The sequence below is a fragment of the Syngnathus scovelli genome, chromosome 21, assembly GCF_024217435.2.
Source record: "Syngnathus scovelli strain Florida chromosome 21, RoL_Ssco_1.2, whole genome shotgun sequence".
Classification (NCBI taxonomy): domain Eukaryota; kingdom Metazoa; phylum Chordata; class Actinopteri; order Syngnathiformes; family Syngnathidae; genus Syngnathus; species Syngnathus scovelli.
Genome location: NC_090867.1, coordinates 2,908,855 through 2,928,292, shown reverse-complemented (window position 1 = coordinate 2,928,292; position 19,438 = coordinate 2,908,855). Strand labels below are relative to the sequence as shown.

The window sequence follows — 19,438 nt, the reverse complement described above, 5'->3', positions numbered from 1 at the left end:
CTTGGCAACTCTTGTTTTTTTAAAAAAAAAAACCTAAATGTCATTGTTAAATATTTATGAGTTTATGAAACAATAAAATCCATTCGGGGAAACAGTATAAGTGCATGTGGATATTTAAAATGATAAAAACTGCCATGAAATAATAATTTGTTATTTACTGTTTGCCGTGACGTCAGGAGTACTTGTTAGACACGTGACCGCAAAGATCTCGGCTCATCTCGCGATATGTAGCCGCCGTTGCTTGCTCTGTCAGCGGAAGACAAATTTTCCTTGCACTTAATCGTCGTAAATAAAATCTCAACACAAAGATGACGACGAGGGTAAGCATATCACGAATAAACAGTTTCCGAATCAGCGCACCAATGTTACAAACGGGGGAGGTTAAAAGTGTTAACAAAAAGATGACTGAAAATGCTTTGGTGGCAAGAAGCACTTGTCATTCAAAAGTCGAATTATTGTTTTGTCTGCCTCAAAAGAAGCTTGCGAGAAGGTTTAACTGCTTTTAATCTTTATTTTGAGCCGTGACCGTTTATGGCAGCAAACATTTTCAATTTCTGCTGCTACGTATGGACCTTGTGTTTCAATTTGGTATACTTTGGTTGTGAAACCATCATTCTTTGTGTTGAGTCTCAACATTAAACATCTAATATTCTTTCTGATTATTACGAGACGTTTGTCGAGTTTGGTTGGTATATTGAATCGCCAGCAAGGATTAACTTCCGGTTTGATTGGAGAAACTCATGACGTCACTACTAAGCATCATTAACTCAACTTTAGTAGTCAACGAAACTTTTGAATATTTTTTACAAATCTTTTGTCAGCTGATGCAAGCGGCGAGATGCCCGACGGATAAATTGTCCCTTATCAACTGTGCTGTCATCAACGAGAAGGAGCCACAGTTGGAGCAGTGAGTTCTTATTGCTAGACATAAGTCTGATTCTTTAACCAAACCGTTTTGGCAATTGAGAACATTTTCTTTCTGTTGCCTTCCTCTCAGACACGTGACTGTGCGCAACCTCACCCACAAGTACGTGTTCACCTTGAAGACGCACCCCAGCGTCAACTTGGGCAGCATCGCCTTCAGTCTCCCACAGGTACGGTCCAATCAAGCTACGTGTGCTGACTCTTGCTCATAACAAAGTGCTTTCTCTTCCTTCTAACGTGGCCTCCTCTTGGGCTGTCTCTAACCCTGGCCGCTGCTTCTTCACCAGCCCACAGGTACTCTCTAACCCTCTCTTCCTTCTATTCTTCTTCTGCTGGACTTGAAATCTGCTTCCCAAGCCGTTCACACGTCAGTATTGTGAAAGCAATGAAAGTCCATCTTGTTCTCTGTTTTTCCTCATCATACAGAGAAAATGGGCCGGTCTGTCTATCGGACAAGAAGTAGAAGGTGAGTGAAAAAGACATGCGCATCTTGGCCACCTAGGGGCAGTGTAACAGTCATACAATGCAAAAAAAGAAAATCAAGTTTTCCTGCTGAATCGTTTGCTTTCCTTAATAATCCCGAATAACAAACTTCCAATAAGCAAAATTGTATATATCACGCAGTCTCCAACTACACGTTTGACAAGTCCAAGCAATGCATCGACTCCATGACGGTGGAAATTGACTTCCTGCATAAGAAGAATGCCGACAGCAATCCCTACGACTCGGATGTGATGGCCAACGACTTTCTTCAGCAGTTTAACCAGCAGGCCTTCACCGCGGGACAGCAGGTAGCAGGCGTTTGTCCGTGCAATCACTGAAATATATCGATCATTTTGTATGACTGCTTTGTTTTTTTTGTCTTTTCTTAAAAAGTTTGTGTTTAAATTTGGCGATAAGCCATTTGATGTGCTGGTGAAAGATATGGAAGGTATGGACCCCAGCATCCTCAAGGGTGACCAGACCTCGCTTAAAAAACCAAAGGTGTCCTTTTTTTTTTTTTTTTTTTTTATTTCCCCCCCACCCTTAATGTCTTGATGCCTTCACAATGTTCCCGGCATCACGTTATCAATAATCACAATGCATCTTTCCCTCAGATTTCGATTGGCTTGTTGCTGCCAAACAGTCAGGTGATCTTTGAGAAAGCCGAGAGTTCGTCCATGACGCTGATTGGTGGGCTATCGCTTTTGCCATTTGTACACTCAGCTACTAATTAATTAATTATGTCATACAATAATGGAGGAAGGAATAAGTGGAAGGAATGACAATTCCCTACAATGCCACAAGGGAGCGCCAAATTCCAATGTAGACTTTTTTGCAACCGCCTCACAGGGAAATCCAAGACCAGAGGGTCTCACCAATCCATCATCAGTCCTGACTGGAACTTTGAGAAGATGGGCATCGGAGGCCTCGATAAGGAGTTTTCGGACATCTTCCGACGAGCTTTCGCCTCGCGTGTTTTCCCTCCAGATATCGTGGAACAGATGGGTGAGTTTTTTTTAGCGCCACCTGTTGCTCGGGCATGTACATGACAGCTAATATAATAGTGCATGTGTGGGCAGACTTGAACAAATAGTTTATTTAAATTATTTAGCACCTGATTATGATGTCAAATCCATTCAAGGGGTGTATAAATCCTTAAATCCAAATGAGGGGCGAAGACACCTTTGAAGGCGGATGTGTCATAATGTCGTAATTGGCGAGTTGCACGCAGGCTCGCGTCTGGCGGCTGCTGTCACATGATTCACAACTTTTTTATTTTTTTTGACTCATCTGCCTCTCTTCCTGACACATCAGTCCCGATCCTCAGGCTTGTCAGGACCCGTTCTAAGGAGAATTTTTTTCAGTGAACCCGTGCCGATTTGCTAATTGGCTTTAGTTTTAACTTTATTTTTTTTTGTGGTGGGTCTTGGTCCTTTTCCGCCGAGTGTGCGCACACACACATGCGCATGCACACACACACCGCTGCTGCTGACCTTTAGCCAAGCGCCAGTGCGCAGGAGTCTGCCTTTGGCTGTGTCCAGCTGGCCGCCGCAATGAGATGTTAAACCCTGATAGTGTGTCCCGCTAAAGGTAAAGATCTAATTGGCCTGCATGAGGAGGACAGGTGCTGACAGCAGAAGGAAGGCCTGGTGAGGGGCATCTGCAGCATTTTGGGCGCGAATATGAGGGAGTTTGACTCCCGCCGAGGTCACCCGGGCTTTGGCGCCGAAGACCACCTTCCACCTGGCCACTCCTTGCCTCCCTCCCTCTGCGGGTGCAAATGGCAGCTCAGATGTTTATCAGCGGGCCTCTCAATTAGCCCAAATGCCACGACGCAGGTGCAAATGGCCGACCATGAAAGCCACACTGTCCGCCGATGCCGACGTCACGCTGCCACAACACACAATAGTGTGTTGTGAAATTAACCTATCTTGAAATTTGGCTTATGGTTTAGATATGGACTCTCCCTTCTCGTGGGTGCAGGTTGCAAGCACGTGAAGGGCATCCTGCTCTACGGCCCGCCGGGCTGCGGCAAGACGCTGATGGCGCGGCAGATCGGCAAGATGCTCAACGCTCGCGAGCCCAAGATCGTCAACGGCCCCGAGATCCTCAACAAGTACGTGGGCGAGTCAGAGGCCAATGTGCGCAAGCTGTTTGCCGACGCCGAGGAGGAGCAGAAGAGGGTGAGATCTCCATCCACTTTCTCCTCTGCTTTTCACACATGCATTGACGTCAGTTCCCTCCAAACACGTAAGAAGTCATTTCGCTCGGAGTGGACAGATCTGCCCTTTCGGCGGAGCGTGGTGATGATCACTCCTCAGTGTGGCGTGCAAGTGGAGGGGTCGGGCAGGCGGTGGTCCATTTGGATAGTGGGACACTCGCCTGGAAACTCAGTCTTCACCACCTAATGAGGTGCTTCGCACACATTCGCAGCTGCTTTAAATGCTGCTCTGACAGGTGTGCGGACGGCGAAGGGGGGGAAAGCCCCTCGGCTTGTTGACTCTCTCCAGTAATGACGAACGATGACAGAAACGTGACATTTGACTTTTTCAGAATTTTCTTGTGGACTTTACGAGAGTAGTCGCAGCCCCGAAACTCGAAGTGATGCCTACAAAATGTTTACAAAATGCATCTCCACATATGTTGATCATGTCAAACTTTGCATTTAATTTTTTTTTTTTCGTTAGCTGGGCGCCAACAGCGGCCTGCACATCATCATCTTGGATGAGATCGACGCCATCTGCAAGCAGCGAGGGAGCATGGCGGGCAGCACGGGCGTGCACGACACGGTGGTCAACCAGCTGCTCTCCAAGATGGACGGGGTGGAGCAGCTCAACAACATCCTGGTCATTGGTAACATATCAACACTTCATGTAAAAGTTTTGCTTTAGCGCCATCTTGTGGTGTGGTGGGTTAGGCTTTTTATTATTATTATTTATCACAAGCTGTACTGCATCTGACTGGTCCATGGCCTCCCCAGGTATGACCAACAGGCCAGACCTGATCGACGAGGCTTTGCTGCGACCTGGAAGGCTGGAAGTCAAGATGGAGATCGGTAAGAGCGCGGAGGGATGACGCTCGGCTGGGCTGGGCATGATAGCGTCCACTTCCCTCTTTCAGGCTTGCCCGATGAGAAGGGTCGCCTTCAGATCCTCAACATCCACACGGCAAAGATGCGGCAGTTCAAACTGATGGCCGGCGACGTGGACGTCAAGGAGTTGGCGGCGGAGACCAAAAACTACAGCGGGGCTGAGCTGGAGGGCCTGGTCAGGGCGGCGCAGTCCACTGCCATGAACAGACACATCAAGGTCAGACATTGAGGCTCGAACGAGCTATCCTAGTTTCGTTTAAAGACAAAACAAGACGTACAAGAGCAATTTAAGATAAAAAAAATATATATATAGAATTATTTGTAGGTTAACAGGTGGAATGTATGAATTATTGTGTGCTGTGTGTGTGTTATCCTGAGAAAATGGCTCCCAATCATTATAAAGTTCAAGTCTACACAGCTGACAAAACACTTGCACACACACATCGCAGCAGATATTAGTGGGTGTTGACGTACGACGGACGAGACGTCTGGTGCCCCGTGTGAGCTCATATTCATCGCCTGGGTCTTCTCCGGCTGACCTTTGCGCTCTGTTTGTGTAGTTGTGTGCTGGTAATGTGCACATCTCACTAGTGTGTGTGTGTGTGTGCTTGCTAGGCCAGCAACACGGTGGAGGTCAACATTGATACGGCGGAGAAGCTGCAAGTCAGCAGGATGGACTTCATGGCCTCGCTCAACAACGACATCAAACCTGTAAGTTGGAGGTCTCAAATCAAGTCTCTAAGTTAACAACAGTGGTACAAATACTTGATTGCTTAGTTTGAATCTTCACAAGACATTTAAAAGCATAGTCAAGAAATCCAAAAGAGTGCCGACTCGTCCGCAGGCGTTCGGCACCAACCAGGAGGACTACGGCAGCTACATCATGAACGGCATCGTCCGCTGGGGTGACCCGGTGTCGGCTGTGCTGGAGGACGGCGAGCTGCTGGTGCAGCAGACAAAGAACAGCGAACACACGCCACTGGTATCCGTGCTGCTGGAGGGTAAGGCACACGATTGCGCTCAGCTCGGACCCGTGACGGACGTCTGTTGGGATTTGATCACTCAGGTCCGCCAAACAGCGGGAAGACGGCGTTGGCGGCTAAGATCGCCGAAGACTCGCAGTTCCCTTTCATCAAGATCTGCTCGCCTGACAAGATGATCGGACATTCGGAGATCGCCAAATGCCAGGCCATTAAAAAGGTCACTTCATTTGCATTCATTTCCCGGTGCAAATGTCTCTTATGGATTCTGAATTCTCTGCCGTTGCCAGATATTCGAGGACGCCTACAAGTCTCAGCTGAGCTGCGTGGTGGTGGACGACATCGAGCGCTTGCTGGGTACGCGGACGGCCATCGAGGCCTTTCGTGACATCCCACTTTTTTTTTTCACGCCATCCCTCTTCTCCCGAGTTCAGACTACGTGCCCATCGGCCCTCGCTTCTCCAACCTGGTGCTGCAGGCTCTGCTGGTCCTCCTCAAGAAGCCTCCTCCCAAGGTAACTTCCGTCGGCGGCAGAGAGAGGGCAGCAGATTGCGCTTGCGGCGCGGGCCCGGCTGCGAGTGGCATGAGGGCCGCGGTTGTGCTAGGGGACGCTTGTTAGTGTTTGTTGTGCTCGGAGTGAATGGCGCGGCCGAGAGCCGTCCCTCGCTCTGGCTGCGCCCGCGGCCGCTTGCAGGCTTTGCCAATGAGCGAACGGCGCTCTGTATACCGCATGTGCATGAGAAGCGCTGGGCCCAGCGGGGCGCCGGGGCCCGGGGCGACACGGAGGAGAATGGCCTCTGTGAGAGATCCGGGACCTGGCAGCGTCGCCGCCTGTGTGGCACCTCATCTGCATGCAGCGTGGCAACCCCCCACGCCGCGGGGGTGCGGCCGGCGGCCATAATCCCCCTGTCTGCTCGCCACTCTTCTGCCGCTCCTTCTGCTGGTCCTCCTCCAGCTCTCCGGCTTAGCGCAGCGACAATTATTTTCTTTCTTCTCGCCTCATGTTTGTCTGTCGTCCTCGCGTCGTTCGCCCTCGCTCGCCCGTCTCCTTCGCTCTGCTTCACACGTCCGTCACGGCGACGTTTTTGCTCTGCGGCGCCAATGCTTCAAATATCACTTTCAAGCTTATTCCAATTTACCAACTCAAATGACTTTTAACTGTCAGACCACCAAAAATCATCCACACGTGTTTTTCCTTTTAATAAAGAAAAATAGCCCCGTATGAAGCAAAATGAGTAAAAATTGACAATGCAACAACTTTAAAAATATTCAATTGTCTTTTCAGGGCCGTAAATTGCTGATCATAGGCACCAGCAGTCGCAAAGACGTCCTCCAGGAAATGGAGATGCTCAACGCCTTCAGCACCACCGTCCACGTTCCCAACATCTCCACCGGCGAGCAGCTGGTTGAGGCCCTGGAGGTAACACACACGCACACCTACACGAATATATTAAAACTCGTGGCTGAGATGTTTGTTCTTCTCAAGCTGCTGGGAAGCTTCCAGGAGAAGGAGAGGGCGACCATCGCCAACGCCGTCAAGGACCAGCGCCTCTGGATCGGCATCAAAAAGTTAATCATCCTCATTGAGATGGCCGCACAGGTATGAGAGCGAACGCGAGCGTGAACGAGATTTGATTCAACTCTCCTACAGATTTTTTAGTTGCAGTTTTCACGATATAGCTATTAGTGGTGGAAAAAGTGTTCAATTGATTTGTCCTGGTCTCATTTTTTATGACACAAAAATCTGGCATTTGTAAAGGGGTGTGTAGGCTTTTTATATTAACTGTGCATACACGTTTGGCTCTTGAGCGGTATTGAATTATAGTCGATAAAAGATGATTGCGATAAAGTCAGTGGCGGCAAGTCGCACGCCAAGGACTTGGGCGTCCCACCCTCTGCACTCGAAAGCGCTCGCCATCGTGTTCTCCGGGCATTCGTCCTCCACATCTGGTCGCCAGAGCGTCGTCCTCGCCGTCGCCGCTGCTCACAAACCACCATGTGTTGAGTCCAATGAAAAATGTGCGCGGCTTTGCCTAATGATTTGTTGCGAATGCTTCTCGGTCACCACTTCCAGTACGCTCAACGTCCAAGTGGCGCGCACGTGTCCTAACTCACGGGGACATTTTGCCAAAAGTCCCCTAGTCTCCCGCGGCGTCTTCGAGCGAGGCAGGTTGAACCAACATATGACTTTAATTCACGGGGACGCAGCCCCCTCCCGGAGGTTTGTCATATGGCCCGCAGGGGCTCGCGGTTTGGCCTTCTCGTCGTGTTTTGATACGTTTTTTTTTTTTTTTTTTTTTCTTTCTTGAGAATTTTGGTTTGACTCCAAGGATTTGCAATGCTCTAAAAGTGTAGACCCCAAAAAGTTTGAGAACTCAGGTGTGCCAGGACTCGCCGAGAATTTAATTTTCGTCGCCACGGCAACAAGCACTTCCTCGTGCAATTTTGGGATGGACAAACCACTCCGCGTCGTTGAGGATCGATGGCGACGGTAAGTTGCTTACTTTTTTCCTCTTTTGTGTGCTTTGTAGATGGACGCCCACTACAGAGTTAGCAAGTTCTTGAGTCTGCTGCGAGATGAGGGACCGTAAGTGTTTGTGCTCGGGGCGAGCTCAGGGGCGCGAAGCACTAAAGCAGGCAACGTTCAGTCTGACTCTGGTTGTAAAATTCCTGGAAGATGGATTCTTTGTGTAGAGGGAATAACCCAAAAAAATGGGAGGGGGGGCAGCAGTGAGACAGAAATACAGAATGATTCCCTTTGACATATTTTCAGAAATAGGCAGCTAACTTAGAAATTTTCCTTTAATTCCTTTGGGATTGAATTAACTTGACGTCGACTGTACAAAACTTGCTTTGTGATCTCGGCCCTTGAATTCAAACATTGTAATTGTTTTGAACACTCACATGACCGCCATGTTGTCCTCATTTCTTTCTCTAGACTGGGTTCATTTGTGCCAATGTAGAGAAGCCACAAAAACAACAGGTAAGAAGCCCAAAAACGTTTCAATTTTGCACTGAATGATTTGTAGTCGGGGCGGCTCGGTGGAGCACTGGGTAGCACGTCCGCCTCACAGTTAGGAGGGTGCGGGTTCGATTCCACCTCCGGCCCTCCCTGTGTGGAGTTTGCATGTTCTCCCCGGGCCCGCGTGGGTTTTCTCCGGGCGCTCCGGTTTCCTCCCACATTCCAAAAACATGCTTGGTAGGCCGATTGAAGACTCCAAATTGTCCCTAGGTGTGAGTGTGAATGGTTGTCTGTCTCTGTGTGCCCTGCGATTGGCTGGCAACCGGTTCAGGGTGTCCCCCGCCTACTGCCCGATGACGGCTGGGATAGGCTCCAGCACGCCCGCGACCCCCGTGGGGACTAAGCGGTTCAGAAAATGGATGGATGGATGATTTGTAGTCTTGTTGTTACTGACACAATGATGGTGACTCAGATAAAGTCTACTTGTTTTTGCCTCTAGATAAAGACCAACGTCCTCCTGTCGTGACGTGTCTCTCACACACCACAAACATTTTTTGTGGAAGAGCGATATGAACTGGATCTGTGTATATTGTAATTGTTGATGATCAGTGAGCTTTCTTTATGGAAAAACAAGACATTTGTGCTCCAGATCATTCCGCACGCCTCTATGTCTTATGTTGTTGACTTACCTTTTTGTTTTATGAATAAATTAATCATCAGACTAAAACAGTGTTTGTCTTTTTTTTTTTTTTTTTTTATTTCGAAAGTATGAGTGAGAGTCACTGAGATGCAAAAAAAAAAACCTCCAAAACAACGTTGTCGTTCAAATATATAATCTTGGTTCAGTCATACATATATATACATTGTATAATAAATAATATTTATAAAAACATAACATTTACGATTATAAAATCAAGAGGGAATTATTCACTTTTACAACATTTGTACAAAACTTTGGATATAGCGGGTGGTAAAAGAAGCCTGTGTGTGGGAAGATGCTAAGCTAAGCTAGCGCACGTGTCACCTACATTTGCTCCACTATGTTGAATACATGTCTGCAAATCTTGCAGGTTTGCCGCCACTCCCCCTCCCCTTTTTGCAAAAAAAACACCATCATTCTTGTGCTTTTGCCTCTTTGCGGCCGGATTGCGGCAGGATCTCCGATCGCTTGCGTCACAACCAGTTTAGTAGAAAAAAACAAAAGCAGAAATCCTTGTTGCGATTCTGCAGAGTGGAGTTTGGCTGAAATGTGGAATGAGCTTGCCTGTTCGCACACATGCTCCCTCCTGCATACCTGTGGTCCCGGCCCAATGCTAATATGTCAGCAATGTAGGGGCCGCGTTAGCGTCTCTCATCCGCTCAGTAGTTTTGAACACCCGCAGTCCCGTTTCAGTAGTTAACGCGCTGAGGCCCAGCCCGGCCTGGCCCGCTTCCCCAGGCCACCCTGCTCAAGTCACCTTTTTTTGTTTTTAAGAGGTTGATTTAGTTTTAAAAGCAGTCCAATGCTGCAAAAAAAGAATTTAGCTTTGGGGTGAATTTTCATGATGAACCAAGTTGCATTCAAGAGATTGAAGTGCATTTTAGGTTCAGCCTGAAATTTCACTCATTTGTTAAACTTCCAAAGCAAATAGTCTTGTGTTGTTTGTTTTTGACTGCATCTGTGTGTTACTGTACATGTGATTGGCACAGAGGGGAAATAAATAAAGACAATGGGGGAGGTGAAGCTAGGGGAAGGTCAGAAGCGTCCACCGGGTCAGGGACCGGATGTTGGCTACAAAATAGGCGGGATGCCGTGCAGGAACCCCGAAAGGTTTGTAGTCCAGTCCACCCGCGCCTGTTGGTTCATTTGCACGTGTGTACGTCGTAAACGCGCAGGCACTCCTGGCAGCTGACGTAGCAGCACCAGTGGAAGATGCAGTGGCACTTCTCCTTGCGCTTCTCAGTCCGGGTGTTATGCCCGCGACCGCAGCACAGCAGGTCGCAGCCCTCGATGCCGTGTGACGACACGTTGCAGGCACGGTCCCGCGTCCCGAAGGAGCCCGTCTCCTGGTTGGGCTCGCAGAAGTTAGGCGAGCCCTCGTAGTAGACCAGATCGCGCTCGGTGGGGTGCTTGAAGAAGGCGTACTTGACGCGTAGGGTCTCCACCCAGCCGCGGGACTCGCGGTGCTTCTCCACCACCATCTCGGAGGCGCTGTCGTACTTCTCCTTCAGGTAGTCGCCCAGCATGCGAAAGTCAGGCTGGGCCCACCAGCACGTCTTCACCTCACAGCTCCCCGACAGGCCGTGACACTTGCAACGTAGATGCATGTGGTCCAGGATGGTCTGGGCGACACACAACACGACATTGTTTGAGTGTCAATGCGATGATACTACTCTGGAACAGAGATGGAATCTGAGATAGAAACATTCCAAGGCCTGCGGTCATGCATACTTGACACTCGCAGACAAAAGTTTCATCAGCGGATTTGATCGTGGTGAGAAGTCACCACGTAGGAATCCATTTTTGTGCATGCAGAGGTTTGATCAAAGCTTGACAGTCTCTTCTACCATTTTGATGTTCTTATCAGGGAAGAGATTTGTGATTTTTTTTTTTACCGTGCGTCCCGCTTCGTTGTTGTGCCGATTCATGGCCGAGCGGGCGTCCGGTCGGTTCTCCCGGGCGTCCGCGAACTCCCGGGAGACCAGCACGCCAAACTCGGCGTCCTCGCTGCAGCCACCCCACTTCCAGCCCTCTCCGGGCGGTCCCTTGTGGTGGGAGTCGCAGCCGCACATGGTGGACGTACCCTCGGCACAGGATCGCGTCACGGCGAAGGCCACGCCGGCCGAAGCGATGGCGTGGACAAATGCTGACTCTCTGGTTGCTGCGGGAGACGGAGGCCGGGCAGCAAACAGGCGCGGGCGGGGAGGGGAGAGAGAGAGAAGAGATAGAGTGTGTCAATCGTGTTAAACATGGTCAAGAGCAAATGTGAGCTCTGCCAGAATCCAGACGCTGCTATTCAAAGTACTTTCCTTCGACCCAACTCTGATCACGACAAAGAGGATGCTCACTTGAGGATTTTCATTGCCCCCACTAGATCGTAACCTCAAAGATATCTGAGAGGCTAGATCAGGGATGGGCAAACTACGGCCCGCGGGCCACATCCGGCCCACGGGACCGTTTAATCCGGCCCGCCAACCCTAAATAAATTGTATTTTTAAACATTTTTTTTGGGTCATTTTGCCTGTAATGACTGCGTTTCCCCAGTAGATGGGGAACAACTCGCCTGCGCATTTACTACCGGAAGCCGTGTCAGAAAGCTCGGTGCACACTCACAAGTGCGTGTACGTACTCAGTAGTACGGAAATAGCGCACTCGCGCTCTATTTGTATCAGTGCCGAATTTAGAGCGTGGGTTGTGACGACAGCATTCTTGTAATTTGCGCGCCGAGCTTTCAGATACAGTTTTACGCTAAAGCCACCCACAAACCTTCCCCTGGAATCCTTCCATTAAAATGAGTCGCCCAAGGAAAAGCAAGGTGGACACTGAGTGCCGAGTGTTTAAAAAGAGTGGCCAATTTGGCTCGACGTACGCGACGTGACGTTCAGCCACATGAACATCAACATCAACCCGTCACAGATCTAGGTAAACGGACCAACACCTCGGATCTCTCCTAAGAATTACCACAACAAATTTTACTCCAGACTGTGACACACTAGCAAAAAAAGGGAAACCAACAACACTGTTCCCACTGAAAATGAAGGGGAGGCTTTCAAGTTTGTTGTAAAAAAATGCATTTTGAATATGATCTGTACAAATAGCAGGGATTGAAACTAGCGACCATTCTCATTTTCAAACAATGCAGGATGCTCAAGGACATTGATGCACCACCTGTTTGTGACTAATCTTAACCTGTAAAGTTCTTAAGGCTTACTTTAAGGAAGTGTTTCCCGTTTCCTCACCTCTGTTACCAGGTGTTTGTGAGTTAAAACTCTGCTATGATTTTCAGATACAACCGTGTTGCCATTTTGATTACTTTATTTGGATGTATGCTTTCACCGATTCGTCAAGATGATATATTTGGTCAGAATGTTTGCTGTTTGATGTGATCTCATAAGACAAACATCTTTCATTAATCTGACCTGCAGGCACTGAAGTGGTGGAGACTGTTATTCATAATGACAGTGTCGTATTTTATGAGAATCACTGATAGCAGTTTTTTAGGGATGTTTTTTTTTTTTTTTTTTTAATGCTGTTAATAAATGCATTTGTTTTCAAAAAACTTTTTTTGAATATCCATGCTTTACTACCTACTAAAGGCTAAAACCTTTTATGCAGTGACCTTTACAGTTCGTTTATATTACTTCACACAAACACTACATCCATCTGCTCCTGGTTCGGCCCCCCGGTCAAAATTTAGAACCTAATTCGGCCCGCAAGTCAAAAAGTTTGCCCACCCCTGGTCTAGATGGTTAACGAGAATCCCCATGATGAGCTCTTCTCTCCACATCTCACTGGACGATAAAGGACAGTAAACACTTTGTTTACCTCGGGATGAGTGAGGACTCCTGAAAAAAGCCGAGTCCCTGCAGTGACATCAGCCCTTTGTGGCGGTGTCAGGGGGGCCTTAGCGCTCAGTGGGATCTCATGACCTCTTGTCATCCCTGAGGTGTGCTGCTTTGCATCTGGATAGTGTTTCAGGAATGTTGTCACCCCTTCCCCTCTACCACAGTGCCCAAGGCTTTCAGGTGAAACCTAGCAGCACGTCAGCCCATTTTCTTTGCAGACGCCCCCTTTGAAGGCAGCGGCTCATTATGTAAGGCGACACCATTGTTTCATAATCGCGGCACACTTGTTGTCTGTGGCTCTGCCATGACGCACTGGATGATAACCTGTAGTGGTGCTGGGGGTCAGGTAGAGCCAGAAATTCCAAGAGCATGAGTTTGCCACCTACTCCGTTGGATCCCAACCGGGTTATGCTCATGGGTAAGACTGGCTCTGGTGCTCATCAATTCCCCATTGTGTCACACTGTGTTATCCACACAAAGAACCCAGCGACTGGCAGCCCCACCTCCTCACTCTGGCGTTCCCTAAACTCCCTTAACGTCGTAAGGCTCCAACCTCGGTATGTCCGCCGAGAGCACATCCAGGCCAGGTTGGGAGAGATTTAGCCTGTTCATGACAGAGTCAAAAGGGCGTGTGAATGGGGCGTCCGTGGGAGCCGGACTGTGTGAGGCGCGCACCGGCCTTCATGCACAGTAGGGGTTGAGCGGAGCCCCCCGGCCCTTTTCTATTGCCTGTAATCTCATTTGGGTCCCCGCTCTCCTTTTGAGTTGACGGAGGAGCTTGGACTGCTTGCGCTGCCCACATTCATTTGCTTGTGACACCCACACACCCACACACCCACACACCCACGCACACGCACACGCACACACACGCACACGCACACGCACAAGCACACACACGCACGCACGCACGCACACACACACACACGCACGCACGCACGCACGCACGCACGCACGCACGCACGCACACACACACACACACACACACACACACACACACACACACACACACACACACACACACACACACACACACACACACACACACACACACAATCTGATTCTTTCCCAATCGGCGGCAACACAAGCATCCTTCCCAACCAACGACTCCAAGGCCTCATCCCACTGTCGCCCTATCCCGGACGCTTAATATTCCGTATGTGAGCCACCTGATGAATGTGTGCAGTGTTTCAGTGATGCTTGACTGGGAAGCTCTTTAATAATTAATACAGTGAGCTGTAAACGGTGGAGAGGACAAATCTGGATGTGAGCAGAATGTGTCGGTGCTTGTGTCTGCATTGGCTGCAGCTTGGAAAGGTGTCTATTATTGTAATTGCCCCAGTTAGTGTTTTGGCAGCAGAAGTACAGTTTGCAGCCCTGTGCCTCAGGCTGCAAACTGTTCTCTGCTACATGTGGAGGTTTTGTAACGGCTTGCAATAGCCTTTCTGAACCCGCCGCCACGCATGAGTCACCCCCCCTCCCACCCCACCGTGACACAAACACACAAAGCCGGTCGGCGTACCTTTATCCAGCACCGGTCCGAAGATGGCCAGGTTGTCTTTAATGGTAGTGCAATTCCAGCGGCGCCCGCGGAACTGGTGTTGACACTCCTGGATGCCCAGTTTGACTCCCTCGGCCACGCTGGGCATGATCTCGATGTAGTTGCGGCAGAAGCGCAGCTGCTTGGGCACCAGGCCCGGGATGGAGCCGCACAGGATGGGTTGGGAGCCCAAAGATGAGTACTGCTGCCCCAGGGCCAGCGACCTGGGTTGGGGGGGGGTTCAGCGACAACGTCAACCGCTACCAACAAATCAAGGAAATCAGGTATTTGATTATGGTCATTTTTTAAAATTGTGTCTGTAAGCCCAATTGCTTCATTTTGTGTCCTCCATGAACTTCTTGCATTCCCAATAATGGTGAGAGGGTGGGGTGGGATGGAAACCTGCCGCACCACAACAGCAGACTTCAACTCTGACAGCGCAAACATTCATGGTGCGTCACCAATACTGACAGCTCCTGTTTATTTATTGGAAGACCAAGGCTATGCTTCTCAATCAATCAGTCAGGGGTTGGATGGGAGTCTTTGACATGTCGGGGATCTTAAGACATCATTTCATCCAGACATGCAAGAACAAATGAGTGCTTCCAAAGAGCTGATGTCATAGTTACAAATTCAGATCACAAAGTCAAGTGTGAAAACCCACCGCCCCCCCTGAGCTAGAACGTTTGAGCAGCTGTCTTGTTTCCCCCCCCCCAACAGATTCTGATATGATTTCGGACCTTGTGTCAGGACGGATGAGGAATGAGTCTCAGCCCTAAGGGGCCACGAGCGGAGTCAAGATAGCATAGCTTTGGTCCCTCCCGCCTGAGCCTTGCTTCCTGCTTCTCCTGGCTTCTCGTAAGCCGTGAGCAACATGTCCCGACCGGGGCGGCGAACGACAGACCTCCTTAGAGGCAGCCAGCCATCCGGGGGAATCTGCTGCAGGCGTTGGGACAAACGGCAAAGAGTGGTGGCGGCGGCGGCGGCGGCGGCGGCAGCCAACTGCAGGCTTTGGCAGGTGCGTGCCCCGGCAAGTCCCGCATGGGGCCTCTTCTGGCCCCAGGGGGCTTTTCAACCTGGTTGGGGATTTTCTCTGTAGCCATCGAAGTGGGCCCATGTGAAAGTACAGTAGCACCTTGGCTAATTGAGTCCATTAACTTACAGAATCATGACTTGAAATTCTATTCCTACCCCATCCCCAAAACAAAACACACATTTTATTTGTTTATAAAGAAAAAACATTTCCAAGTAGCTACTTCCCCGAAACAGGAACTTGTTGTTTTGGTTGCATCTTTTGGCGAAGGTGACCTTCTGATTGGAACGACTGCAAGGAAATCAATGAAAGACTCACAGACCAACTTGTCTCGTGAATAAGTCAAGCTAGCATATGCTACATTTAGCCTGGAGTCTCCCATCCCAGATGACTTTGGGGATGTTATTTACGTTCAACTCACGTTTACCTTGCAACGCGGACGCATAAGCGGGTGTTTTTCATATTCGCCCGCAGGCGCTCGCATCAATAAGCGAAAACTCGGCAGTTGCGCCGCCGTTGCAGTGTTGTTGCCGAATCCCTCAAGAAGGTCCGTGGAGAGACTCTAAGTGGGCCACAAATGGTTGGCGGCTTTTCTCGTGTTGACGACTTCTTCTCCGGCACACTTTTGATTTGTAGCTTCCGGCTGATCAGATAAAAAAAAAATAAAAAAAATTACAGGACCATTGAAAGTTGTTCCAACCTGTCGGGAACTCATGCCGCCGCTGCCGGAGTGCAGCGTTGGGACGAGGACGCCCTGCAGTCACGAGAGGGAAGATGAACGTGACGTAAACTTGTGAACCCTCCGCCGAGACCATCGGAGACATTAGGCCTGATTTATGCTTATGCGGTCCTCCATAATAAAAATATATACGTATATAACACAACAACAAGCACCAATTTGGAATGCAGGCCTTTTCGGTGAGGATAGAACGGAAAACTCCAAGTGGAACAACTTCAGAGAGTTTCAGTTTAGTCAGCTGCGTGTTCCATGCCGCGGGGCCATCAAAGCTGAAAGCTCTTTTTGCCAGCTCACGCCTTCGCCGAGGTGCGGATAAAACAAGCGTGGTGCAGGAGCCCGAGGCTTAGCAACCACTTGTTTTTTTGCAGCAACTCAAAATATCAGGTCTGCAGTGCTTTTAGCGTTAGCGCTAATGCTAACTTGTTGGCTCCATACTCCAAAACGTCAACACTAATCAGGCAAATCAAAACTCACACAAGAGCTTGTGGAATCTTCAGGTGTGATTGTGGAATTTGTTTGTGCAGATGAGGACATGGCGTCTTATGGGGGCGGGGGTGCTGCACGGTAGTGATCGGCACACCTTTGGCCATGTGACCTCATGTGCTCATCACCAAGGCGCTAACAGGTGAGATGGGCCAGCTAATGAAGACTTTAAATGTTCCATGTGCGCTGAGTCCTAATGAGTTTGTAGCCTCTGGGCCTCCGAGGTTTTCCTTTGAGGAACCGGTCCGGCCTATGTTTTAGTGCCACTAATAGCCATGCGTGCTGGGGGGGGGGGGGGGGGGTCTGAGTCGGGGTCTACTTTGTCATTTCCTACGTGAGCGCTGTGCATCTGCTTTGATGACGGGCCAGATTACGCTTGCTTTGAAATGTGCTTGTGAAGGGCTCATCTTCATGTTGCCGTCGCCTCCAAAAAGCCACATGAAGGCGGCTTGGCTTGTCTATCACAAGTAGACCCACAAAAAAATATTGCACTTTTTGTTCTTGCATGCAGTGTGAAGTCCGAGTCGGAATTGCACCTGTCTGCAGGCTAGTGAACTTTAACCTCGGCCTCCGAGGAACGTTCCCGCCCACTTTGCTTCTACGCTCAGTGCACGTCTGCCAATAACAGCGACATCCTCAATCCGTTCACGCCGCGTTCGCTCTGGGAATCGTTTAAAGCGATCCCTCCAAGTTTTTGAGGAGGGGAGGGGTGAGGGGGGGATGTCAGATAATGACATTCCTGAGGCCCGGAGATGGACTCTTCAGCTCCATTTAAGATGCTTTGGGTCACACTGTGTGTATTCACGGATGCGTGACCCTCCTCCAGATCATGACTCCTCAAATCCGATTTTGATGATGAAACCTGCTCGCAAGGCCCTCGAGCTTCTCGAGATGTTTTGCTGTCGTCTCAATCCCCGCAGCAATTCCTGATTGGGAATTTACGAGGCCAGTTGAGCGCTCGTATGTGCATCTTCCTTGCTCCCTCACAATTTATGGCCCCTCCGTCAGGCGCTGCCCGCCGGGCGACTCACTGAAACCCAACTCGAGGTGGGGGGTGTATGCGACGACACCTGTGCTGTCACCTGGAGCCACGGCGCTAAAGATTTGTCCCCCCCTAATCAAAGGCAACCCCACGCTTTGTTCGGGAACGCGACACCGTCGTGACGTAAGCATATCGAAGCACATCGAAGCCCCCCCCCCCCCCCGGGAAAAAAACTCGCCGGTCAGAAAGCCAAGTCCCTTTGTGGCTGTTGCGCGGTGGTCCTCGCCGCAGCCAGCAGTGGGCGTCGAGCAGGCCTCGCAAAGCCAGTGCCAAGCGCTAAATGGAAGCAGAAGAGCGCGCTGGCGTTACGCGATGGTCGCCACATGCTCGCTGCGCTACCGAACGCGTAGTAGCGTTGACAAGTTTGACGGACGCTGCCAGATCACCTCTGTCACACACACACATATCATTCTTCTAAAACTTCCCAAAGTTCAACAGAATTGTCATTAGAGGTGAAAAGCTGTAACCATAACAAAGAATTCAACGGCCAAATTGGTGTGTTGTGTCCTGAAGAAAAGCCTTTTTTGTTTGTTCTTGTAAGTTTGAGTTGTTCTCAGAATATTTTTTTTTTTTACTTGTAACCGGACAACTTTTTTATTCTTGAAAATAGCGACGATAAAAAATTCTTGTAAGGTACACACTTTTCAGAAATAATTTTTTGTCACAAAGTGCTTTTTTTGCTCAATAATACAAATGCATGTTCCTAAAATTTCATGAAAATTCAACATATTTTATGAAATTCTGACTTTTTGAGTTGAATTGCTTTTTTTTGGGGTGAAGTTCAGTCTGTGCTTTTCTGGAATTTCTCTTGCAATTGAGTTCAATTGTCTTTTTGAAATTTAATTTATATTTTGCATCTTGCCAAATTAACTTTTTTTTTGGCCCCTATGTTTTGTCAATGAGGCGTCACACTTTTTTTTTCTTCTTCCCAGCCGCACACGTTGTCAGGGCTTGCCAGCGGCGTGTCGTACTCACCACCAGATGGGATAGCCTCCGAGCACCCGTGAGCCGCACAGCCACATGCACAGCAAATATCCAATCAGGTACAAATCCATGAGGCCAGCCTGGTTGCGAGCTTCAACGCATGGAAGCTCCACTTTCCCTCAAAATTTTTTGGGGGGAAATTTTCAGGAGCGACACACAGAGGAGGATCCAATTGAAAATGTCAAAAAGAAGAAGCAGCGTCCTGTTGTTCGTGTCAGGCCGGGAAAGTGTGCGAGGCTCCTGGTGGCTGCCAGAAAGAAAAGTGAGTGACGCTCCTCTCCTCTCCTTCCTTCCCTCCCTCTCTTCTTCTCCTTCTTCTTTCCCAAAGGTAGATGTCTTCCTCTCGCTGGACCTTTTTTTTTTCTCCCTCAGGATGCCTCATCCACAGGCCCAATATTAAATGGGAGGGAGGGGAGGAGGAGGGAGGTGAAGTGTGTGTGTGGGGGGGGATTGGAGATGTCAGCTGGCAAGCCAATCGCAGGAGATGGCCCTAGGTTATGAAAAAAAAAATTATTATTCCTTTCCATCTGTCAATCACCCCCCTCCATACCCATCCTCCAGTCATGTGCAGAGTGGGCAGGGAGTATGGGGAAGGTAACTTGTTTCCACCCCCCCGAATTTTTTTTTCGAGAAGG

At 49.3% G+C, this 19,438-nt stretch overlaps 2 protein-coding genes across 3 annotated transcripts; one reads left to right on the top strand and one right to left on the bottom strand.

Moving 5' to 3' along the window:
* Window positions 1-202: 202 nt before the first annotated feature.
* Window positions 203-18,981, top strand: LOC125990987 (vesicle-fusing ATPase). 2 transcript variants are annotated; one of them, XM_049758439.2, is made up of 22 exons: window positions 203-320; window positions 822-907; window positions 998-1,094; window positions 1,351-1,390; window positions 1,549-1,715; window positions 1,801-1,908; window positions 2,022-2,097; window positions 2,257-2,412; window positions 3,391-3,590; window positions 4,095-4,260; window positions 4,388-4,462; window positions 4,528-4,715; window positions 5,114-5,209; window positions 5,343-5,499; window positions 5,565-5,698; window positions 5,769-5,835; window positions 5,913-5,992; window positions 6,764-6,898; window positions 6,965-7,078; window positions 8,010-8,065; window positions 8,417-8,461; window positions 8,940-9,167. In XM_049758439.2, the coding sequence occupies exons 1-21, from the start codon at window positions 309-311 to the stop codon at window positions 8,439-8,441; spliced, it is 2,235 nt and encodes a 744-aa protein (XP_049614396.1). In that variant the 5' UTR covers window positions 203-308; the 3' UTR covers window positions 8,442-8,461; window positions 8,940-9,167. The 2 variants fall into 2 exon arrangements, with proteins under 2 accessions (XP_049614396.1, XP_049614397.1); XM_049758440.2 differs by lacking the exons at window positions 8,010-8,065; window positions 8,417-8,461; window positions 8,940-9,167 and adding exons at window positions 18,752-18,862; window positions 18,951-18,981.
* wnt3 (wingless-type MMTV integration site family, member 3) lies at window positions 7,746-18,942 on the bottom strand. Its single transcript, XM_049758458.2, has 4 exons — window positions 18,795-18,942; window positions 14,505-14,746; window positions 11,036-11,301; window positions 7,746-10,762 (listed from the first exon to the last, which is right to left on the bottom strand). Exons 1-4 carry the CDS (start codon window positions 18,872-18,874, stop codon window positions 10,283-10,285), a joined length of 1,068 nt encoding a protein of 355 aa, XP_049614415.1. The 5' UTR covers window positions 18,875-18,942; the 3' UTR covers window positions 7,746-10,282.
* Window positions 18,982-19,438: the final 457 nt, after the last annotated feature.

Coding starts and splice junctions, on each gene's coding strand:
- LOC125990987 (XM_049758439.2), top strand. Junction 1,391..1,548: donor TATCGGACAAGAAGTAGAAG/GTGAGTGAAAAA, acceptor TATATCACGCAG/TCTCCAACTACACGTTTGAC. Junction 5,836..5,912: donor CGACATCGAGCGCTTGCTGG/GTACGCGGACGG, acceptor TCCCGAGTTCAG/ACTACGTGCCCATCGGCCCT.
- wnt3 (XM_049758458.2), bottom strand. CDS start 18,874: ATGGATTTGTACCTGATTGGATATTTGCTGTGCATGTGGCTGTGCGGC. Junction 14,747..18,794: donor GGAGGCTATCCCATCTGGTG/GTGAGTACGACA, acceptor CCCCCAACCCAG/GTCGCTGGCCCTGGGGCAGC. Junction 11,302..14,504: donor CGGACCGGTGCTGGATAAAG/GTACGCCGACCG, acceptor CGTCTCCCGCAG/CAACCAGAGAGTCAGCATTT.